Source organism: Ammodytes marinus, assembly GCF_949987685.1.
Source record: "Ammodytes marinus genome assembly, chromosome: 22".
NCBI lineage: Eukaryota > Metazoa > Chordata > Actinopteri > Uranoscopiformes > Ammodytidae > Ammodytes > Ammodytes marinus.
The window spans coordinates 12186686-12202739 of record NC_137226.1 but is presented as its reverse complement, the minus strand read 5'-3'; the positions used below and the strand labels follow the sequence as shown (position 1 = coordinate 12202739).

At 42.2% G+C, this 16054-nt stretch overlaps 1 protein-coding gene across 1 annotated transcript; it reads left to right on the top strand.

Annotated features, from left to right (window-relative positions):
• Positions 1-8508: 8508 nt before the first annotated feature.
• Positions 8509-15750, top strand: cntn1b (contactin 1b; the record flags this gene model as incomplete). Its single annotated transcript, XM_080051518.1, has 23 exons — positions 8509-8563; positions 8683-8718; positions 8817-8943; positions 9129-9310; positions 9572-9667; positions 9778-9990; positions 10283-10382; positions 10497-10681; positions 10846-10970; positions 11060-11177; positions 11361-11511; positions 11813-11940; positions 12051-12223; positions 12347-12470; positions 13015-13182; positions 13313-13462; positions 13548-13618; positions 13730-13982; positions 14097-14218; positions 14852-15041; positions 15155-15282; positions 15422-15578; positions 15668-15750. The coding sequence occupies 23 exons, from the start codon at positions 8509-8511 to the stop codon at positions 15748-15750; spliced, it is 3135 nt and encodes a 1044-aa protein (XP_079907644.1).
• Between the last annotated feature and the right edge of the window lie 304 nt (positions 15751-16054).

Genomic DNA, 16054 nt, shown 5'->3' with positions numbered 1-16054 from the left:
ACTCCCACACTTACTCCAAATCGGCCTGTTTTTATTTTAATTTTTTTTTCTCAAGCTTGTTTTTTTGCTTCTCTTTCACACATCTTGCTTCTTGTTACTGAGCACTAACCAAACACGTGTCTGTGTAATCGATTCCAGTGTTGTTTGTTCGAGTGCTTCCAAACCCCTGAGTCGTGGCAAACTTACCGCTAACCCCATCATTTCCAATACGCATTTTATCCCCACATATCTGTTATGTATGCTGGCAGAGAAAAAAACGTTACATTGTAGGGTTTACTGGATATTTTTTACATGTTGATGATCAAGAACCTCTCAGCACGGTTTCTAGTGCCTTTGTAAAGAACAGTGACTTACATCCATAGACTTTACATGCCTCTTCATACACTGTACGGATATGTGTCCAGTGCATCTCATGTAGTCCATGAATACAGTACAAACAGAAAAATATCTCGCCTTTTACTTTGAATGACAACTTTAAAAGGCTGTGTGAGTATTCAACACTACTTTGAACACTCGAGCAAAATGAGCTCTCTGAGATTCTGCTGATGTTGAGTGATGAATTTGCTCATGAGGGCACCTTCAAACCAAGACCCTTTATAGCGATCTACAGGGCCATTGGGTATTGTGAAAACATCGATGTGGTCCCAGTAACTGCAAATAGCCTCCTAGAGTCTTTAAAATAGTTTTCAACATGTCTGAGATCTATTTTAAAACATATTTCTCTTCATTTTTTTTTCAACTTCTAATTCAATCAATGTGGCCATGTGGAAAATCAAATACCAATTTCACATACAGACAGACCGCCGAATCACACTATAGCTAAGAGGCCAAGGAAATGCATGGGGATAGCAAACTATGTAGGAAAACCCGAGGCCAGATGAGATGTCTTTACATTACAAACACTCTCCTCCTAAACCCTATTCATCCTTGAGGAGGAACTACTGCCAAACCTATTCACCAGGTAACTGCCAACGGGAGCCGGACTCAACACCTGGCGCGGCCTACTGTCACAATGGGGACTCTCCATTACCGGTAGCACTTAGAGAAAAAAAAAAAACGAGTGAGGGTCTGGGAGATTTCTGCATAATGATGCTGAATGTGGAAAATCCGAGTGTGTCCGTTTTTTTTTCGTGAATGAATATCTTGCTTGTTTCACTGCAAATGGTAGAACACACTGGTGACTTTGGTTGATATGCATTTAACCTTATATCTGTGTATGTTGTCACGTTCTGAGCGCAGCACCCATCAGTGAGTTTTTCTATTACTGTTAATGAATGATGCTTATGTGTAATTGTTGGGGTTGCGCGTGTGTGTGTGTGTGTGCGTGTGTGTGTGTGTGCAGCACATGCATGCTACGGTGTTACAGCGTGTGTGTGTGTGTGATGTATAAACTATTGCTTTCAAATTTCCATGGATAACAGTCTATAGTTCTGATGTGTCCTACTCTCAACAAGGAAATAATGAGAGTATTTTTTTTCTTCCCAGAGAACATCTCCACCTCTTAGGTTTTATCATAACTTGCATCAAGTTTTTAAGGTTTAAGGATTTCCACATGTAGATATTTTACGTTTTATTTTGTAAATATCGGCTTGAGTTGAGCGTAGATGGCGTTGAGGTCAAGAGGTGAGAGCTTGACCTTAAATCGACCCTGCTGCATTATGGGTAGGAGGGACAAAAAAAATGGTGTTGCGTGAGATGGGACAATTTACAGTTTTCACTCTTTTTCGTTTGCTGTGAAATTTCTTCTTTTTCTTATCTTCTTTTTTTTGAATTCGTCAGGTGGATTTTGCTAGCTCAAATGTTTAGCCTATCAGGTATCAAAGGAGATTATTTAACTTGTGACTGAGCTCTTGTGACACACCTGTATTGTTTCTGTCTCTCGACAGTTCACGCACCTTTTCTGTATTTTTTAATAAAAAAAACGGCACACGCTTAAAACAGGACACATCCTTTCAAACGCATCGGTGAATCTAGTTTGCGACAACATCTGGTATGTGTGAACACAACACTCTTGGAAACTGTTGTCCTAAATTAGACATCACATGAAATTGACGTATTCCTTTTTAGGAGTGTGCATCTAAAAAAGGAAGAAAAAAAACGACTAAAATAAAACTGTAATTTGGAGCATACAGAAGGGACGGCCGGCATGGACAGAAGCGGACTGGCACTTTGGAGTGTGAAAAACCCTGGAAACAATCTTCTAGTGACTGGTGAATATACAGTAGGATACACAGTATATGATATGATATAATAAGACATTCTGGTTAATGTTGATGCTACGTGAGAAGCATGAAAGGCTGTGAAAAATGGTTTACTCTACAATATGATATTGCAAAATATTTTGTATTTTAAATGAAGTTTAAAAAAAATGAAATAAATGTTGGTTTCAGGATTTCAAATCATTCATGTTTTCTTTCTTTTTTCGTGGTGAATAGGTAAAGTTGTGTGTGAGTGGCTCCACCTTGTGTATGAAATGAGGACAATATTTACTTTGTATCAGTCAAGTTTGGGTAGCTCAAATCAAGTGAGTACATGAGGCCAAACAAAAGTGCGACGTCCTTCGCAACATCACAAAGGTCATGGAGCACTTCCACACCTTCTATGATTTTTCCAACATGTTCCAGGCTGTCTGTTGGTTTAGCACCTTCCTTCGTTATTGCAAAGACTCCAAGTATCGTCTTGTCCATAGTCTCCTGGTTGTCGTCAGCATCCTTAAGAAAAGAACAAATAAACCTTCAGTCACGACATTCATGGACAAAAAACAAATCTCTTTCCTAAATGATGTTTATCCAGCTCCAAATTCTCATTATTTCTGACTATATAAATATTTGTTTCAAATTTAGAAATTTTCCGCTAGTGGTATCATGGTTTGTGTCAACACTGTATACAGATGCATCTTATATTATTAGAATATCATGGAAAAGCCTGTTTTTTTTCCATGAAAAAATAGCTTTATGATATTATATATATGTTAAAAAAGGCTTTAATAAAATGTTATTTTTAGAAACTAAACAGCAAACACGTTTAAACATTATTCTACAAATAGCTATTGATGTTCGTGGGAAGGGATTTTTGACTATGGAACATCTCTTATCTTTCTGTCTCTACACTGAGGGAAGCTGGGCTGTATTAAAAGGATTTTCTTTTCAACAAATCTCCTTTTTGGGTTAAAAATCTACTAAAGAGTTGATTAGTGTACTTCAAGCCTGATATCTTATTATCATGTGCTATACACCTCTGTCAAAAGCTACTGATCACAAGCAGGTGAATAACATTGCTGTACTGGTTGACATATTCTTTCATTACAGTTTGATTATGCAGTCTTATTTATATTTTTCTAGAAACAACCAGAAAAACTAAACAGCAATGATATTTTCAGTTTCTAGAGAAAAATAATGTAGAAAGCACTGGCATACATACTTACAAGATACTCTCTTATAAGGTTTTCAGGGTCTTCATTGAGGTACACAATGAGTGCTTTCAGTATGCAGGCTCCTCTGACTTCAACACAGTCATTCTATAGCGGAGAACACAGGAATGATTAATTTATTAATGCAGGAATTAACACAAGAAAAAACACCTTGTCAAGGTCTGCCATTATGTTCTTTATTCTCCGTCTTGCAGCTCCTCCTTTCTTCCTGAACGCTTTCATCAGTTGGGAAGAATGGTGATCCAGCTGCTGCATGAATTTAGATATCAAGGGGACAGTAGTGATCCGAGCAGAGGCGAAGCTTGTGAACAGGCAAGGCAGGCAACTGCTTGGGGCCCCCGGGGGGCCAACCAATTTTTTTTTTTTTTTTATAAATATATTTTATTCAACAAATATACAATAATTGGTTGGCCCTTGGGGGCCCGCCAGGGGGCCCCCAAGGGCCAACCAATTTTTTTCATAATTTTTTTTATAAGTAGGCTATATTTTATTCAACAAATATACAATACTTGTTTGATCTGTCAGGGTCCGATGGCCCGATGCCAGATATTGCCAACTATTTTGCAATTGACATGCATTAACACCGTCATTCTCACTTTCTCAGCATATGCGGGCATTCCAACATCACAAACTGCATCAAAAATGTAAACTTACTCTTACTTATATTTTTCCGGTGTTGCTTGCCATGGGTCTGTATATAAGATGGCAATGTTTGAATTTCTTGCTCCCGATGTCCACGAGCATGCGCAATGTCTGGCCTACAGAAACACATCTATAGGACAATCCTTGTGTGTTCAGTCTTGATTGTAGCCTGGCTCTGCCCGCCTATACCTACTTCCGCTCAAATTTAATTTTCCCTGCAGTAGTCAGTCTGGGTCTGCAGTATATTCTTAGGTTTTCTCCGGCCAAATTTCTGCCGGTCCAATCAGCGCACAGAGGGAGTTGCTCGGAAGCCGATGCATAACATAATGTCAAGCCCCAAACGTTATGCGTTTGGTTGGCAGATCCAGAGTGACACTGGGTAGATCCAATAGTTTTAAACTTCAACAGACACCCGCCTCCAAGTGAGTGAACGTTTGCCAATAGAGCAGTTCCAGACCTTCTGTACAAATGAAATGAAGTATGATGGTCTGGTAGGACCAGGCTATCTTGATTGTGCGATTCACTCAAAACTGTTACTTTGTATTTACTCAACTGGCATTCTTTGGTTTTAAGAAGTCTTACATTTAAGTGAAACCGACTGAAGTGGGCTTCGTTTTAAAAGGCAACACAGACATGTTAATTAAATTTGACATAAAAACATTAATTAAATTCAACAACTCACAGAGTTCATTTTTTTGAGTGCAATATTCCATTGTAATTTAGTTTTAAACCATATTTTTTCCCAAATTGTGGAAGATCGAATCACATTTCATATACAGCTGCATGGTGTCTGGCATTTGTCATTAATAATAGATTGATATGAAGGTCATTTATAATGCACAGCACATGGTGGGTATGGACTTGGACTATAGCGTGGTCCATGGCACTTGAATTTTCTAGAAAGAAGGAACGTTTAAAGAAAAAAATAAAGCCTAATCAGAGATAGGGAAATAAATCACAAAAAACATGTTGACACTGATTATAAACGTATTAGGGATACGTTACAATCAAGCATATCATAGTGGGAAATAAATGACACAAATATGTTCATTATAAACGTAATGGGATACGTTACAGTCAAACGTATCAAGTGTAGGAAATATTTCCCCTAAAAGCCTTAATGACTTCCCTTTGGGATGGTAGCCTACAGCGGCATGATGCCCGTATCCCTCCCATCCTCGGATCCTCCCTCTCTCTCTCTGGTGGACCAACCCTCTCCTCTCCTCTCCTCCAGCCAGAGGTGTCACTCCGCCGCTTTCCTCCAATAGAAAAGTTCCACTGATGAACGGGACGCTCCGGCTCGCGGTTGGGCTGTGGGACGATGATGCGGCTCTGGTCCAGGTGTGTGTGTGTGCCATGCGGACAGTTTGCTGAGATTTTTTAAGCCATTTCTGCCTTAAAAGGTAAGAACGACACAGCAACAGAGAGAGAGTGTGTGTGTGTGAACGAGCTTGAACGGGCTCTTATTTGTCTGCAGCACTTTGGTGAGGGATAGAGCAGAGAATCCGTTTTGAAATGGACCGGCCCGGGTTGGGGAGTACCGCAATGCAGAGCAGTGAATTACCGGTGCCGGATCGCTCAGTCGTCATAGGAGAGTGAAGTGATGTAAGGGGCTGGCTGCGCAGTTCATTTTAGATGCCAGGGGAGTTATTTTGGGGGGGTTGACTGCGACAAAGTGAACGCTAAGAAGGTTTGAGATTGTCTTCAGCGTGCACTTTGAGAACATGCTATACAGATAAGAAAGTCCATGTAAGGAGAGGAGACGCAAGGTGAAAGTGTCGGATAGTGTTTGCTGCGTCAAGGGCGCAGGAAGCTGCTGGGTGTACCATGGCATAGGCACTTAGTGAAGAGTGTCCTTGATGGGCAAGAGGGGCAACTCCCTTCTAAGTTAAACATCATTTTGAGATCAATTTATGTCCTGCTCTGTCACAAACTTAAGCAGCTATAGATTTTAAATAGGTCATGTATTATTAAGTCTCAAATATATTTATTTGAGACTAAAATATATTGTGCAACATGCTGAATTGTGACATCACCCTGGACTATCACAGAAAAATGCAAAATGTACCAATAAGTCCAAGATCTGCATCTTGATATCTTCTCGATGGACTCAGAAACGACTGTTGGACACGATTGTTTGCTGTGGCCATTAAACCCACAGTTCAAAAGCAAACATGGTTGTTCAAGGCAGTGGCTAAAGACACTAAGCTGAATACATGTGCTGACCTAAATTTTGGCTTCTCTGTCCAAAGAGGATCTGCGGTGGGATTATTCAGAGGGAAAAACACACTCTGATGAATTGATCAGAATTAGTAAGCGACTAGACAGATTGCTTCAGCTAGGGGGCTGTATAGAAAAGTGTCAATACGATTTGTGTGTTGCATTATTTTCATTTGACTATGCAGGAAAGATGCAGGCAAGCGCTGGTATACAGTATTGATATTTGTGTTGAGTCATCAAGAGTGCACATGAGGAGACAGTGCTGCAGTCTCTCTGTATGTGGATGTGCTGTACACTGGATGTATGATGCTGGTATCCCCCCCCCCCCCCCCCCCCCGCTCCCTCTCTCTCTCCAACACTGGGTGCATGGGAGAGAGGTGGTCGCTGTCTGTCTATCTTTCCCTTTCTGTTATTTCTTTCCCTTTTTTCTTCTCGCTTCCACAATGACTCAGCAAATGATCAATGAGACTGTCCGGCTGCTATAGCATTGCTTGTAAGATGGTTTCTACCATAGCTGGCCATACTATATGATATGACATCTATTTCCCAGAATTTCACATCATCGAGAAATTTCTAAGCCGTTTTCCTTGTATCTTCTTGATTTCATTTACTGTCCCTACTCACATCCCCCAGTGGCCTGTGACATTACAGGCAGATAGATTATTATCAGATGAAGCCTGCTTAAGCTCACTGTTGGGTGCAAAGGTTTAACAGACTGCTATGCTTTTTTTGGAGTAAACATTGAGGCAAATAGAGCTACTGTAATGCACATTGATTTATTGTAGAGTATAGAAGCAGAAAGTACTACAGGTGTCACATGGATGTCAACATTGTACTGTGTAAATGTTCTTCATATAATTCCATTGTAAGACAAGCCTTATAGAAAGTCAGGTTGTAACGATAATCCATCTCTCAGGTGGTTTGCTGGAGAAGATGTTGATGTGTTAATGTCATGTTGGACAAGTGGAAGCCTAGGGGCAAGGGTTTGACTCATTTGGATGATTTTGATGTGTTGATCTAAAATCGAAAACAAACATGGACTTCAGCAACTTTGACATTAGTGCCTTCCATTCTTTCCACCTAAATCCACACACCTTACCACAGGCAAAACTACTGCCCACAAACGTTGCATCAGTTAGCTATACTTATGTAGGCTCCATACACATTATACTTCCTGATCAAACTTTGTATGTCCACTTCACACCAGTATATGTGCACACACTGATTTGGCCTGTTGCATCTCTGTGCATCCCTTATATACACTGCTGCAATGGCATGTGCTTATGACATTGCTACATTACACACAGATATTTAAATTGGGCTGCATTGTATTCTACAGGGAAATTTCAAAAACGCTGTACTCTGGGAGCTTTAGTAGTATTTACAGAAAGATCAACCCTCCCCCACTTCATCCCATCCTGTACATCCTTATCAATCAGGGGTTCATCCTGCTCTCTCTCTCTCTCTCTCTCTCTCTCTCTCTCTCTCTCTCTCTCTCTCTCTCTCTCTCTCTCTCTCTCTCTCTCTCTCTCTCTCTCTCTCTCTCTCTCTCTCTCTCTCTCTCTCTCTCTCTCTCTCTCTCTCTCTCTCTCTCTCTCTCTCTCTCTCTCTCTCTCTCTCTCTCTCTCTCTCTCTCTCTCTCTCTCTCTCTCTCTCTCTCTCTCTCTCTCTCTCTCTCTCTCTCTCTCTCTCTCTCTCTATGCATGTCCTGGTAGTGAGTTGAACACGCTGTGGTTGCTCAAAGCAGTTGCCTCTATTCCATCCAGCAGAAGTGATGTGTTAAGCATGCGTGATGGCGCAGCAGGAGCTGTCCTGGTACTGCAGTGCTGCTACCTTATGTTTTGTGTACTGACAGCCCTGTTGTTGTTGTTGTTTTGCCGTGCGTCAGCGTGCATGCACACAGGAGCTCGTGCCCGCGCGTCTTCCCTGCTCGTGCACGTTCTTTGTGTCTGTGCACACGCCCCATGACTACTTGCAGTTTTCTGCTGACTCACTCGCATCCTGAATAATTTATATGAACCAGCAGCAATTCAGCCAGTCCCGTGCACTGGGGAAAGTCACAGGATGGTCATTTTAACAAGAATAAATACTTATATTGTCAGAAAAGAACACAGCTATTTATTTTCTGACAGCCTAAAACTCTTTTCTTCTTGTGTCTTACTCAGCCCTCTCCACTTCATGCTCTGTGGCCGCAGTAAGACGCTTTGTTGACTGTCATGGCGTCTGCTGCTTTACTGCTCCTGGCCCTCTCCTCCTCCGTCTCCCTCACAGGTAGGAGACACATGGTTGCCTTAAGTAGTATAACCTTCTCCCCCCCCCCCATTTAGAAATGATTAGAATATCAGTACAACCTGCACCCACCATTCTCTGACCATGATGTTGCTTTGCAGAGGCCGTCCTGTTTAGTGATCCTAGAATTTATGGAGGTGAGTTCAGAAACAAAAATAAAGGGTTTAGCCGCACGTATGTTACAACATTTCAGGTTGATTTTCAATGTCATCTAACTGTGGTCAAAATTTACCAGAGGACGCTACCGGATACGGACCCATCTTCGAGGAGGAGCCCGTGGATGTGGTCTACATCGAGGACTCCCCCGATGGGAGAATCTCCATGAACTGCAGGACTAGAGCCAACCCTCCAGCCACTTACAGGTCGCGCACACACACACACACACACACACACACACACACACACACACACACACACACACACACACACACACACACACACACACACACACACACACACACACACACACACACACACACACACACACACATAAAATAACCATGTATATTAAATCTAATTGGGAATTGTATGTGTATCACTGGGCCAGGTGGCGCCGTGATAACTGGGAAATCAAGCTGATGGAGCAGCCTGACGAGCACTACAGTCTGGTGGGGGGGAACCTGGTCATCACCAACCCCCGACAGAAGAAACACGCCGGCACGTACATCTGCGTGGCCAGAAACATCTACGGGACCGTCATCAGCAAGGAGGCCAGGGTCAAGTTTGGATGTGAGCATAGCTAGGCTAGCAGGACAGGAGTCCCCTGTTCTTTTTAATAACTTTTCTCGGTGTCTCTCCATTCTTGGCTCAGTCGTCTATTGAAATAGGCCACATTATATCAGACGACGAATTGACCCATATCTATCTCCATTTATTCCCTCCCATAAAAAAGCTAGATAAATTTGAATATTTGGTTGTTTTATTTTAATTTGAATTTTTTTTCGTTATTTAAAATTCCCCCATTTTTATTTACTCTCATCTTCAATGTAGTCATGGAGGAGTTCCCCCAGGAGGAAAGAGACCCGGTGTATGTCAAAGAAGGACAGGGGGCGGTTTTGCTGTGCGCCCCTCCAAAAGTCTGGCCACGTACGTACATTTCTCTGTCTACATAATACGTCAAAAATCAGTCTTGCTACGATGACGGCAACAGCTTAATTCATACCCCCTCCCCGATCCCCTGTCATTTGACCTATCAGAGGAGGTGAGCTACCGCTGGATCTACAACGAGTTCCCAGTGTTCCTGCCCACGGATCACCGGCGCTTTGTCTCCCAGAAGACGGGCAACCTGTACATCTCTAAAGTGGAGGCTCAGGACACGGGCAACTACTCCTGCTTTGTTTCTAGCCCCATCACCGGGAAGAGCGTCTTCTCCAAGTTCATCCCACTCATCCCCTTACCCCCAGAAGACGGTTAGTGCTGCAGTTTAACAAGAAAGTTTTTATTTACGCCTTTCCTTAACACATGTTGCAGAACGGGATTAAGAAAGAAAACTATCAAAGCAAACGGCATTTTCTCATGTTTCTAATCTGCAATATTTGATCAATCAAAATAATAATGTTTTATTTATTATCAAACAAGTAACTTGTAGTTCAAAATGCTTTACATTGATTACAATATAGGAAGAAAGCAAAAATGGATGTGGAGACCACGCAAGCAATAAAATATGAGTAATTATATATTATTCATTTTTGGTTGCCTCAGGTGAGGAGAGAAAGTACCCAGCAGACATCAGGGTGAAGTTCCCCGATACTACCGCCATGCTGGCCTCTAATATTACATTGGAGTGCTTCGCTCTGGGAAAGTAAGATTTCATTTCTGAGTTTTTCACAACAACCGACCAGCCAGACCACTTTGTTTGACAGAATTTGATTTGATTTCTCTGTGTGTGTGTGTGTGTGTGTGTGTGTGTTCTCAGCCCCATCCCTGATATCGTTTGGAGGAAGGTGGACCACACAGACCTCCCACCGAATCACGAGATCAGCGAATCGGGAGCTGTGCTTCATCTGTACAACGTACAGTATGAAGACGTGGGAGGGTACGAGTGTGAAGCCATCAACACTAAAGGGAAGGACTGGCACAAGGCCTGGCTGTATGTGGAGTGTAAGTGAATTCACTGATGTAATCGTCTTTTTTCTTAGAGTTGAATCTGGTGTGGTTCTTTCCTCTGTATTGCACAGCCAGTAAGTCAGCCATAATGCAACATGTGGCCCCCTCTGTGGTGCCTATCATGATGATTGTAATCACACTAATGCCTGTTTCTGTAGCTGCACCAGAGTGGGCGGAAACCATCAACAACACTCAGATCGACATCGGCTCAGAGCACACCATGCGCTGTGTGGCCTCAGGGAAGCCCTTCCCTTTCATCCGCTGGTACAAAGATGGATATATGGTAAAAAATATATATATATTTAAATAAACATTTATTAAGGACAATGTTTTTCATTGAAGTTGACATTTTGTGTACGTGTGTTTTTCTAGTATGGGAAAGGAGAGCTGAAGTTTTCCAGCCTCACCTTTGATGACTCCGGAATGTACCAGTGTCTTGCTGAGAACTACTGGGGCATCAAATACGCCAACGCCGAGCTGCGAGTCATCGGTGAGCCCTTTTGAGAAAATTTTGCTCTCATTGATTTATTGAATAGTGGGGAGGCACAATAAAATGTTCAACAGTTTCAAGGACGTTGGCTGTTTATACAAAGTGTGTCCTGGTGTACACTAATATAAATTGACACTAAATTTGGGGACAGCAATTTATTCACATTTTATAATATCTCCTTAGCCTGTGCTCCTACCTTCGAATTTAACCCTGTGAAGAAGCAGCTTCTTGGAGCTGTAGACGGCCGCGTGCTGATCGAGTGTAAACCCCGAGCTGCTCCGAGGCCTAAGTACACCTGGACAAAGGGCAAAGAGCTCCTCTACAACAATTCACGGTTGGTCAAAAATTGGCATCAAAACAGCGTTCAGTTTGCATTGCACATACATTGTCAAGCAGCTCAGCACCATTCAAAATCATCATCAACAAATCTCATTATCAATATTCATGTACTGTATATAATCATATAAAACGTTCAAAAGATGTAGTACAATCATTGCAAGGAAAAGTACCATATTTCCCTGGAAAAAGTAGCATATGTGGAAATATTTGAAAAGAAACAAAATTCCAGTTTTTCCAAAGTACCTCAAGTACATATAGTAACATTCCGCCACTGATCAATTGTCTCAACTTTTTAGCATTTCCATCATGTTTGATGGGACTCTGGAGATCCTCAATGCCACCAAAAATGACGAGGGCTTCTACAACTGCTTCGCCGAGAATGACAGAGGGAAGGCTAACAGCTCTGGTTACCTTACCATAACAGGTCAGTGTGTGGTGCGTTTGTGTTTCTTTATTTTTTTCAAAGGGTAAAAATGTACTGCCACTCATTTCTGACATCTCCTCACCCCTCCCCCCCCCCCCCCACCTCCCTAGAGGCTACCGGCCTCACAGTAGCACCTGAAGACACAGAGGTGAAGGTCGGCGATGAGGTCATTCTGAGGTGCACTGCTTCCTTCGACCCTATGCTGGACATCACATTCATCTGGGCCATTGACTTCAGGGTCATTGACTTTAACACAGAGTGGGACCACTATGAACGCGTTATGGTAAGGCTGATGGTTCATCCTAGCCTCATGACACCCTGTTGGTGTTGTCAGCTACCCTTATTCTCTTCTCTATCCCCCTCCCTCTTTCACCTCCGTGTTTTTCGCGTCCCTTTTTTTTCCCAGAACGTAGACGGCAGCGGTGACTTGAGAATAAAGAACACCCAGATTTGGCACGAGGGTCGCTACACCTGCACGGCTCAGACAGTAGTGGACATGGACACGGCGTACGCTGACCTCAAGGTCGTAGGTCAGTCCCTATGCAGATTCAGAATACTTTATTTATCCCAAAAGGGCAGTTATTTTCTTCAGTCTATCCAATCCATTACAATACAATTATACATAAATACATATCCTAACTACATCAACAAGTGCACAGATCAATAGGATGAGTTTAGTAGCCTGATAGTAGCTGAAGGAATTTGTAGAATGATTTTTTTCCATGCAGCCACGTAATAGCGTCAACCTGAGGGCATAACTGAGAAGTCCCTCGAAAGTGCATGGTTGGGTTGACTTATTACTCTTTTTGCTTTCTGGTCCACTCACTTCTATCAGAGAGAGCTGAGGGCTTATAACTGGACTCCAGTGATATTGGAGCAGACCTTAATAATCTTACAAAGATATTTATTTTTTGGGGGCATGCTGTGCCTCAAAAAAAGTAAGAGAATTATTTGTAAATGTACAACAAAAGAAAAGGCAGAGGAGATCATCAAAGTAACAAGTTATTTGTGCTAGATTTGGTAAATAGCTGTTACTGTTGCTATGATCACACTTAAATTTCCTCCCTGATCTAGGTGTGCCCGGTCCCCCCGGTGTGATCCGCGTGGAAGAGATCGGGGACACGTGGGTGAAGCTGTTGTGGAGTAAAGGATCGGAGCACAACAGCCAGATTCTGTCCTACACCATCCAGACCAGACACTTCTGGGCCCTGAATGAAGACGACTGGAAAGACGCCAGCACCTGTGAGTACGGCTCTCCGCCACCAGGGGGCCATCTCGCTCCAAAACCAGAGACAGCAAATGTATAATTTTATTTTTAATTTTTTTTGCCCAATACAGTTTGGCATGACTTTACATGTGTGGCTTCTTTTAGCTCCGACTAATCTTGACAGCAATACGGAAAGGGCAGAAGTGACAGACCTGTACCCGTGGATGGAGTATCAGTTCAGGATTATCGCCAACAATGAGTATGGCGCTGGAGAGGCCAGCATCCCCTCCCTCAAGATCAAAACATGGGATGCTTGTAAGGAGACAATACTAATATTTGACATGTTTTTTTTTAAATTTGAAGTAAAATGAAAAATTCTAATGGCCTTTTTTCTACCCAGCTCCAGTGGTTTCTCCCACTAATGTGGCAGGGTATGGAGGTAGAAATGGTGAGATTGTCATCACATGGGATGTAAGTGTAAGCCCTCTAAGTAACACCAAAAATACCTGCCATATATAGGCTACTGTACCTGCATTGACCAAAAAAATCTTTTGTCATTCTATTTCACTCCTGATCCCTTAGCCTGTGCAGCCTTGGTTTTTCTCCGGCAAGAAGTTTGGCTACATTGTGGCGTTCAAGCCTCACGATGCTTACGACTGGTGGTACGAGACCATTTCAGACCCCGAGACCAGGCGGTACGTTCACAAGGACACCTACTTCCTGCCCGATGCGGAAGACTTCCTGGTCAAAGAGTTTCAGGTGAAGGTCAAGTCTTTTAATGTGAAAGGAGACGGACCGTACAGCCTCACCTCTGTAATCTACTACCCAAGAGATGGTAAGGATTTTATATTTTTTCGTTTCCAGTTTTGGATTCTCAAATTCCCTCAGAAAAAATTAAGTGTGCGACATTAAACTTGTCTTCTCTCGTTTATTTTTCTGACTTCTCCAGTACCTACAGAGTCTCCGACAGATGTCTATGCCAGGCCGGTGTCCTCCACCGAAGCTCTGGTTTGGTGGTTGCCAGTGGTCGACACTGGTACGGGCCTGCAGCAGTACATTGAGGGATACCAGGTACAGAGCCTTTTCTGTACAAAACACTAATTGGAGATTTATTTCTCTGAATCTTGAGGAAGACACTGTATTAGAAAAATGTCTTCAGGTTTACACAAAGACATTCTAGCTCTTCGGGTTTGCTAGATGTAGAGTTCACACAGAACTCAAAAAACTAAAAACTAGCGGTTTAGAGTCTTATATTGATTAGTGTATTGAATTAGCTTAATATGGACTGAAAGTCTTAAATATTGTTTTAATTCCTTCACCCTGCTTGTACTGTAGGTGCAAATACAGTGTGCAGGGAGTTAAACATAATTACAACAAAGGTTGACGAAAGCAGTCAATGTTTAATGTGTTTATCTGTGAGCAATTATGAAACTATGAAAACAGTGTTGGACTACAAATAATATGATTGTGATTACGATTCAGAATTAATATATCATAAACAGTAGTTTAACCAAAGGCATTGTACAAATAAATTGGTACAAGAACAAATACACTGTATTAAAAAAATAAAGGCTAGCTATAGCTTGCTGTCAAATTAATAAGCTAATGCACTAGGATCTTTTGTCAGTGAAAGATTCACATTGTTTGCCTATAGGAAGGACAACACAGTAAAAAAAAACCCTGTTTCCTGCTTAACTACTGTAGGTCAAATACTGGAGAAAGTATGATGATCCAGAGCCGGGAGCGCACCGTATATTTGTTTCAGCCGGAGTCAATCAGACCAGGTTGGAGAACATGCGGCCAGACTCTCACTACCTCATCGAGGTACGAGCCTATAACGGAGCTGGCTTCGGACCCCCCGGTGAACACTGTGAAATGTTCACAAAGAGAGCACGTAAGACCACTACTACTCACAATCTATGGACGAAAAAAATAAATAAAAAATACAATGAAAGTAATCTTACAATGTTATCTAGATAGAAATCAATATGTTTGTTTTGTTGACAGCACCACCAGAGCCTGTCAGGATGTGGCGCTATGTTACCTGGACAGGACAGTGGATGTATTTGTGGTGGGAACATATCCCCTACGACTGGACTGGAATGGGCAATATTTCCTTCCCACTGTACTACAAGGTACCCACCTTGTGGAAAGCTTTGCTACTATCTTATAATGCCTATCGATGTTTTGTTTTTCTTCAATAGATTTAAATCAGATTCCGGGGTCACCACGTGTAAATAACAGAAATGTTAAAAAATCTCCCTGGTTTTCTAGGTCATGTTCAGAAAGACAGGCTACTACTATGGAAAGGTCTACATGACTGGCTGGCACTTCATGGACTTCCCCATGCCTCAGTTTGGAGACTATGAGCTGATGGTACGCGGTCGTTATGAAGGGGGAGATGGCCCAGTCAGGAAGATTAGGATTCTGGGTAAGCCTTAAAATAACATATTGTCCTTTTTTTAAAGATGTATCATCCCCTTGGTCCATTTGTCTCATGTTGCTTTCTGCTTTCCTCAGGTAAAGCATCTATGTTTGCGCCCACTCTGAGCCTGGTTTCTTCGATGCTGCTGGCGCTTTGCATTGTGGGATTGGAAATGTAAGCCCTGCCACAAGCGACATGTATATATTAAACTCTGGGAAAGTAGATAGGTGGACCTAATAAAGAGATCCACGCTCCTCTAAACACTCGTAACCCTGATAAACCTACGTCATGCATCAGTTCTGTAGTAACCCCACACAGGAAGCTGTTTTTTTTTCCACACACAAAAAATAACTTTTGCCCTGCAACTTTTTATGGACTTCATCTCCTAAATGAACAACTCTGTGGGATACTTGGAAGAAAACGTGGGACCCCTGCATCGGCCAACATTTTGTTCATTTATTGTCCATTATTTAACTAATTTA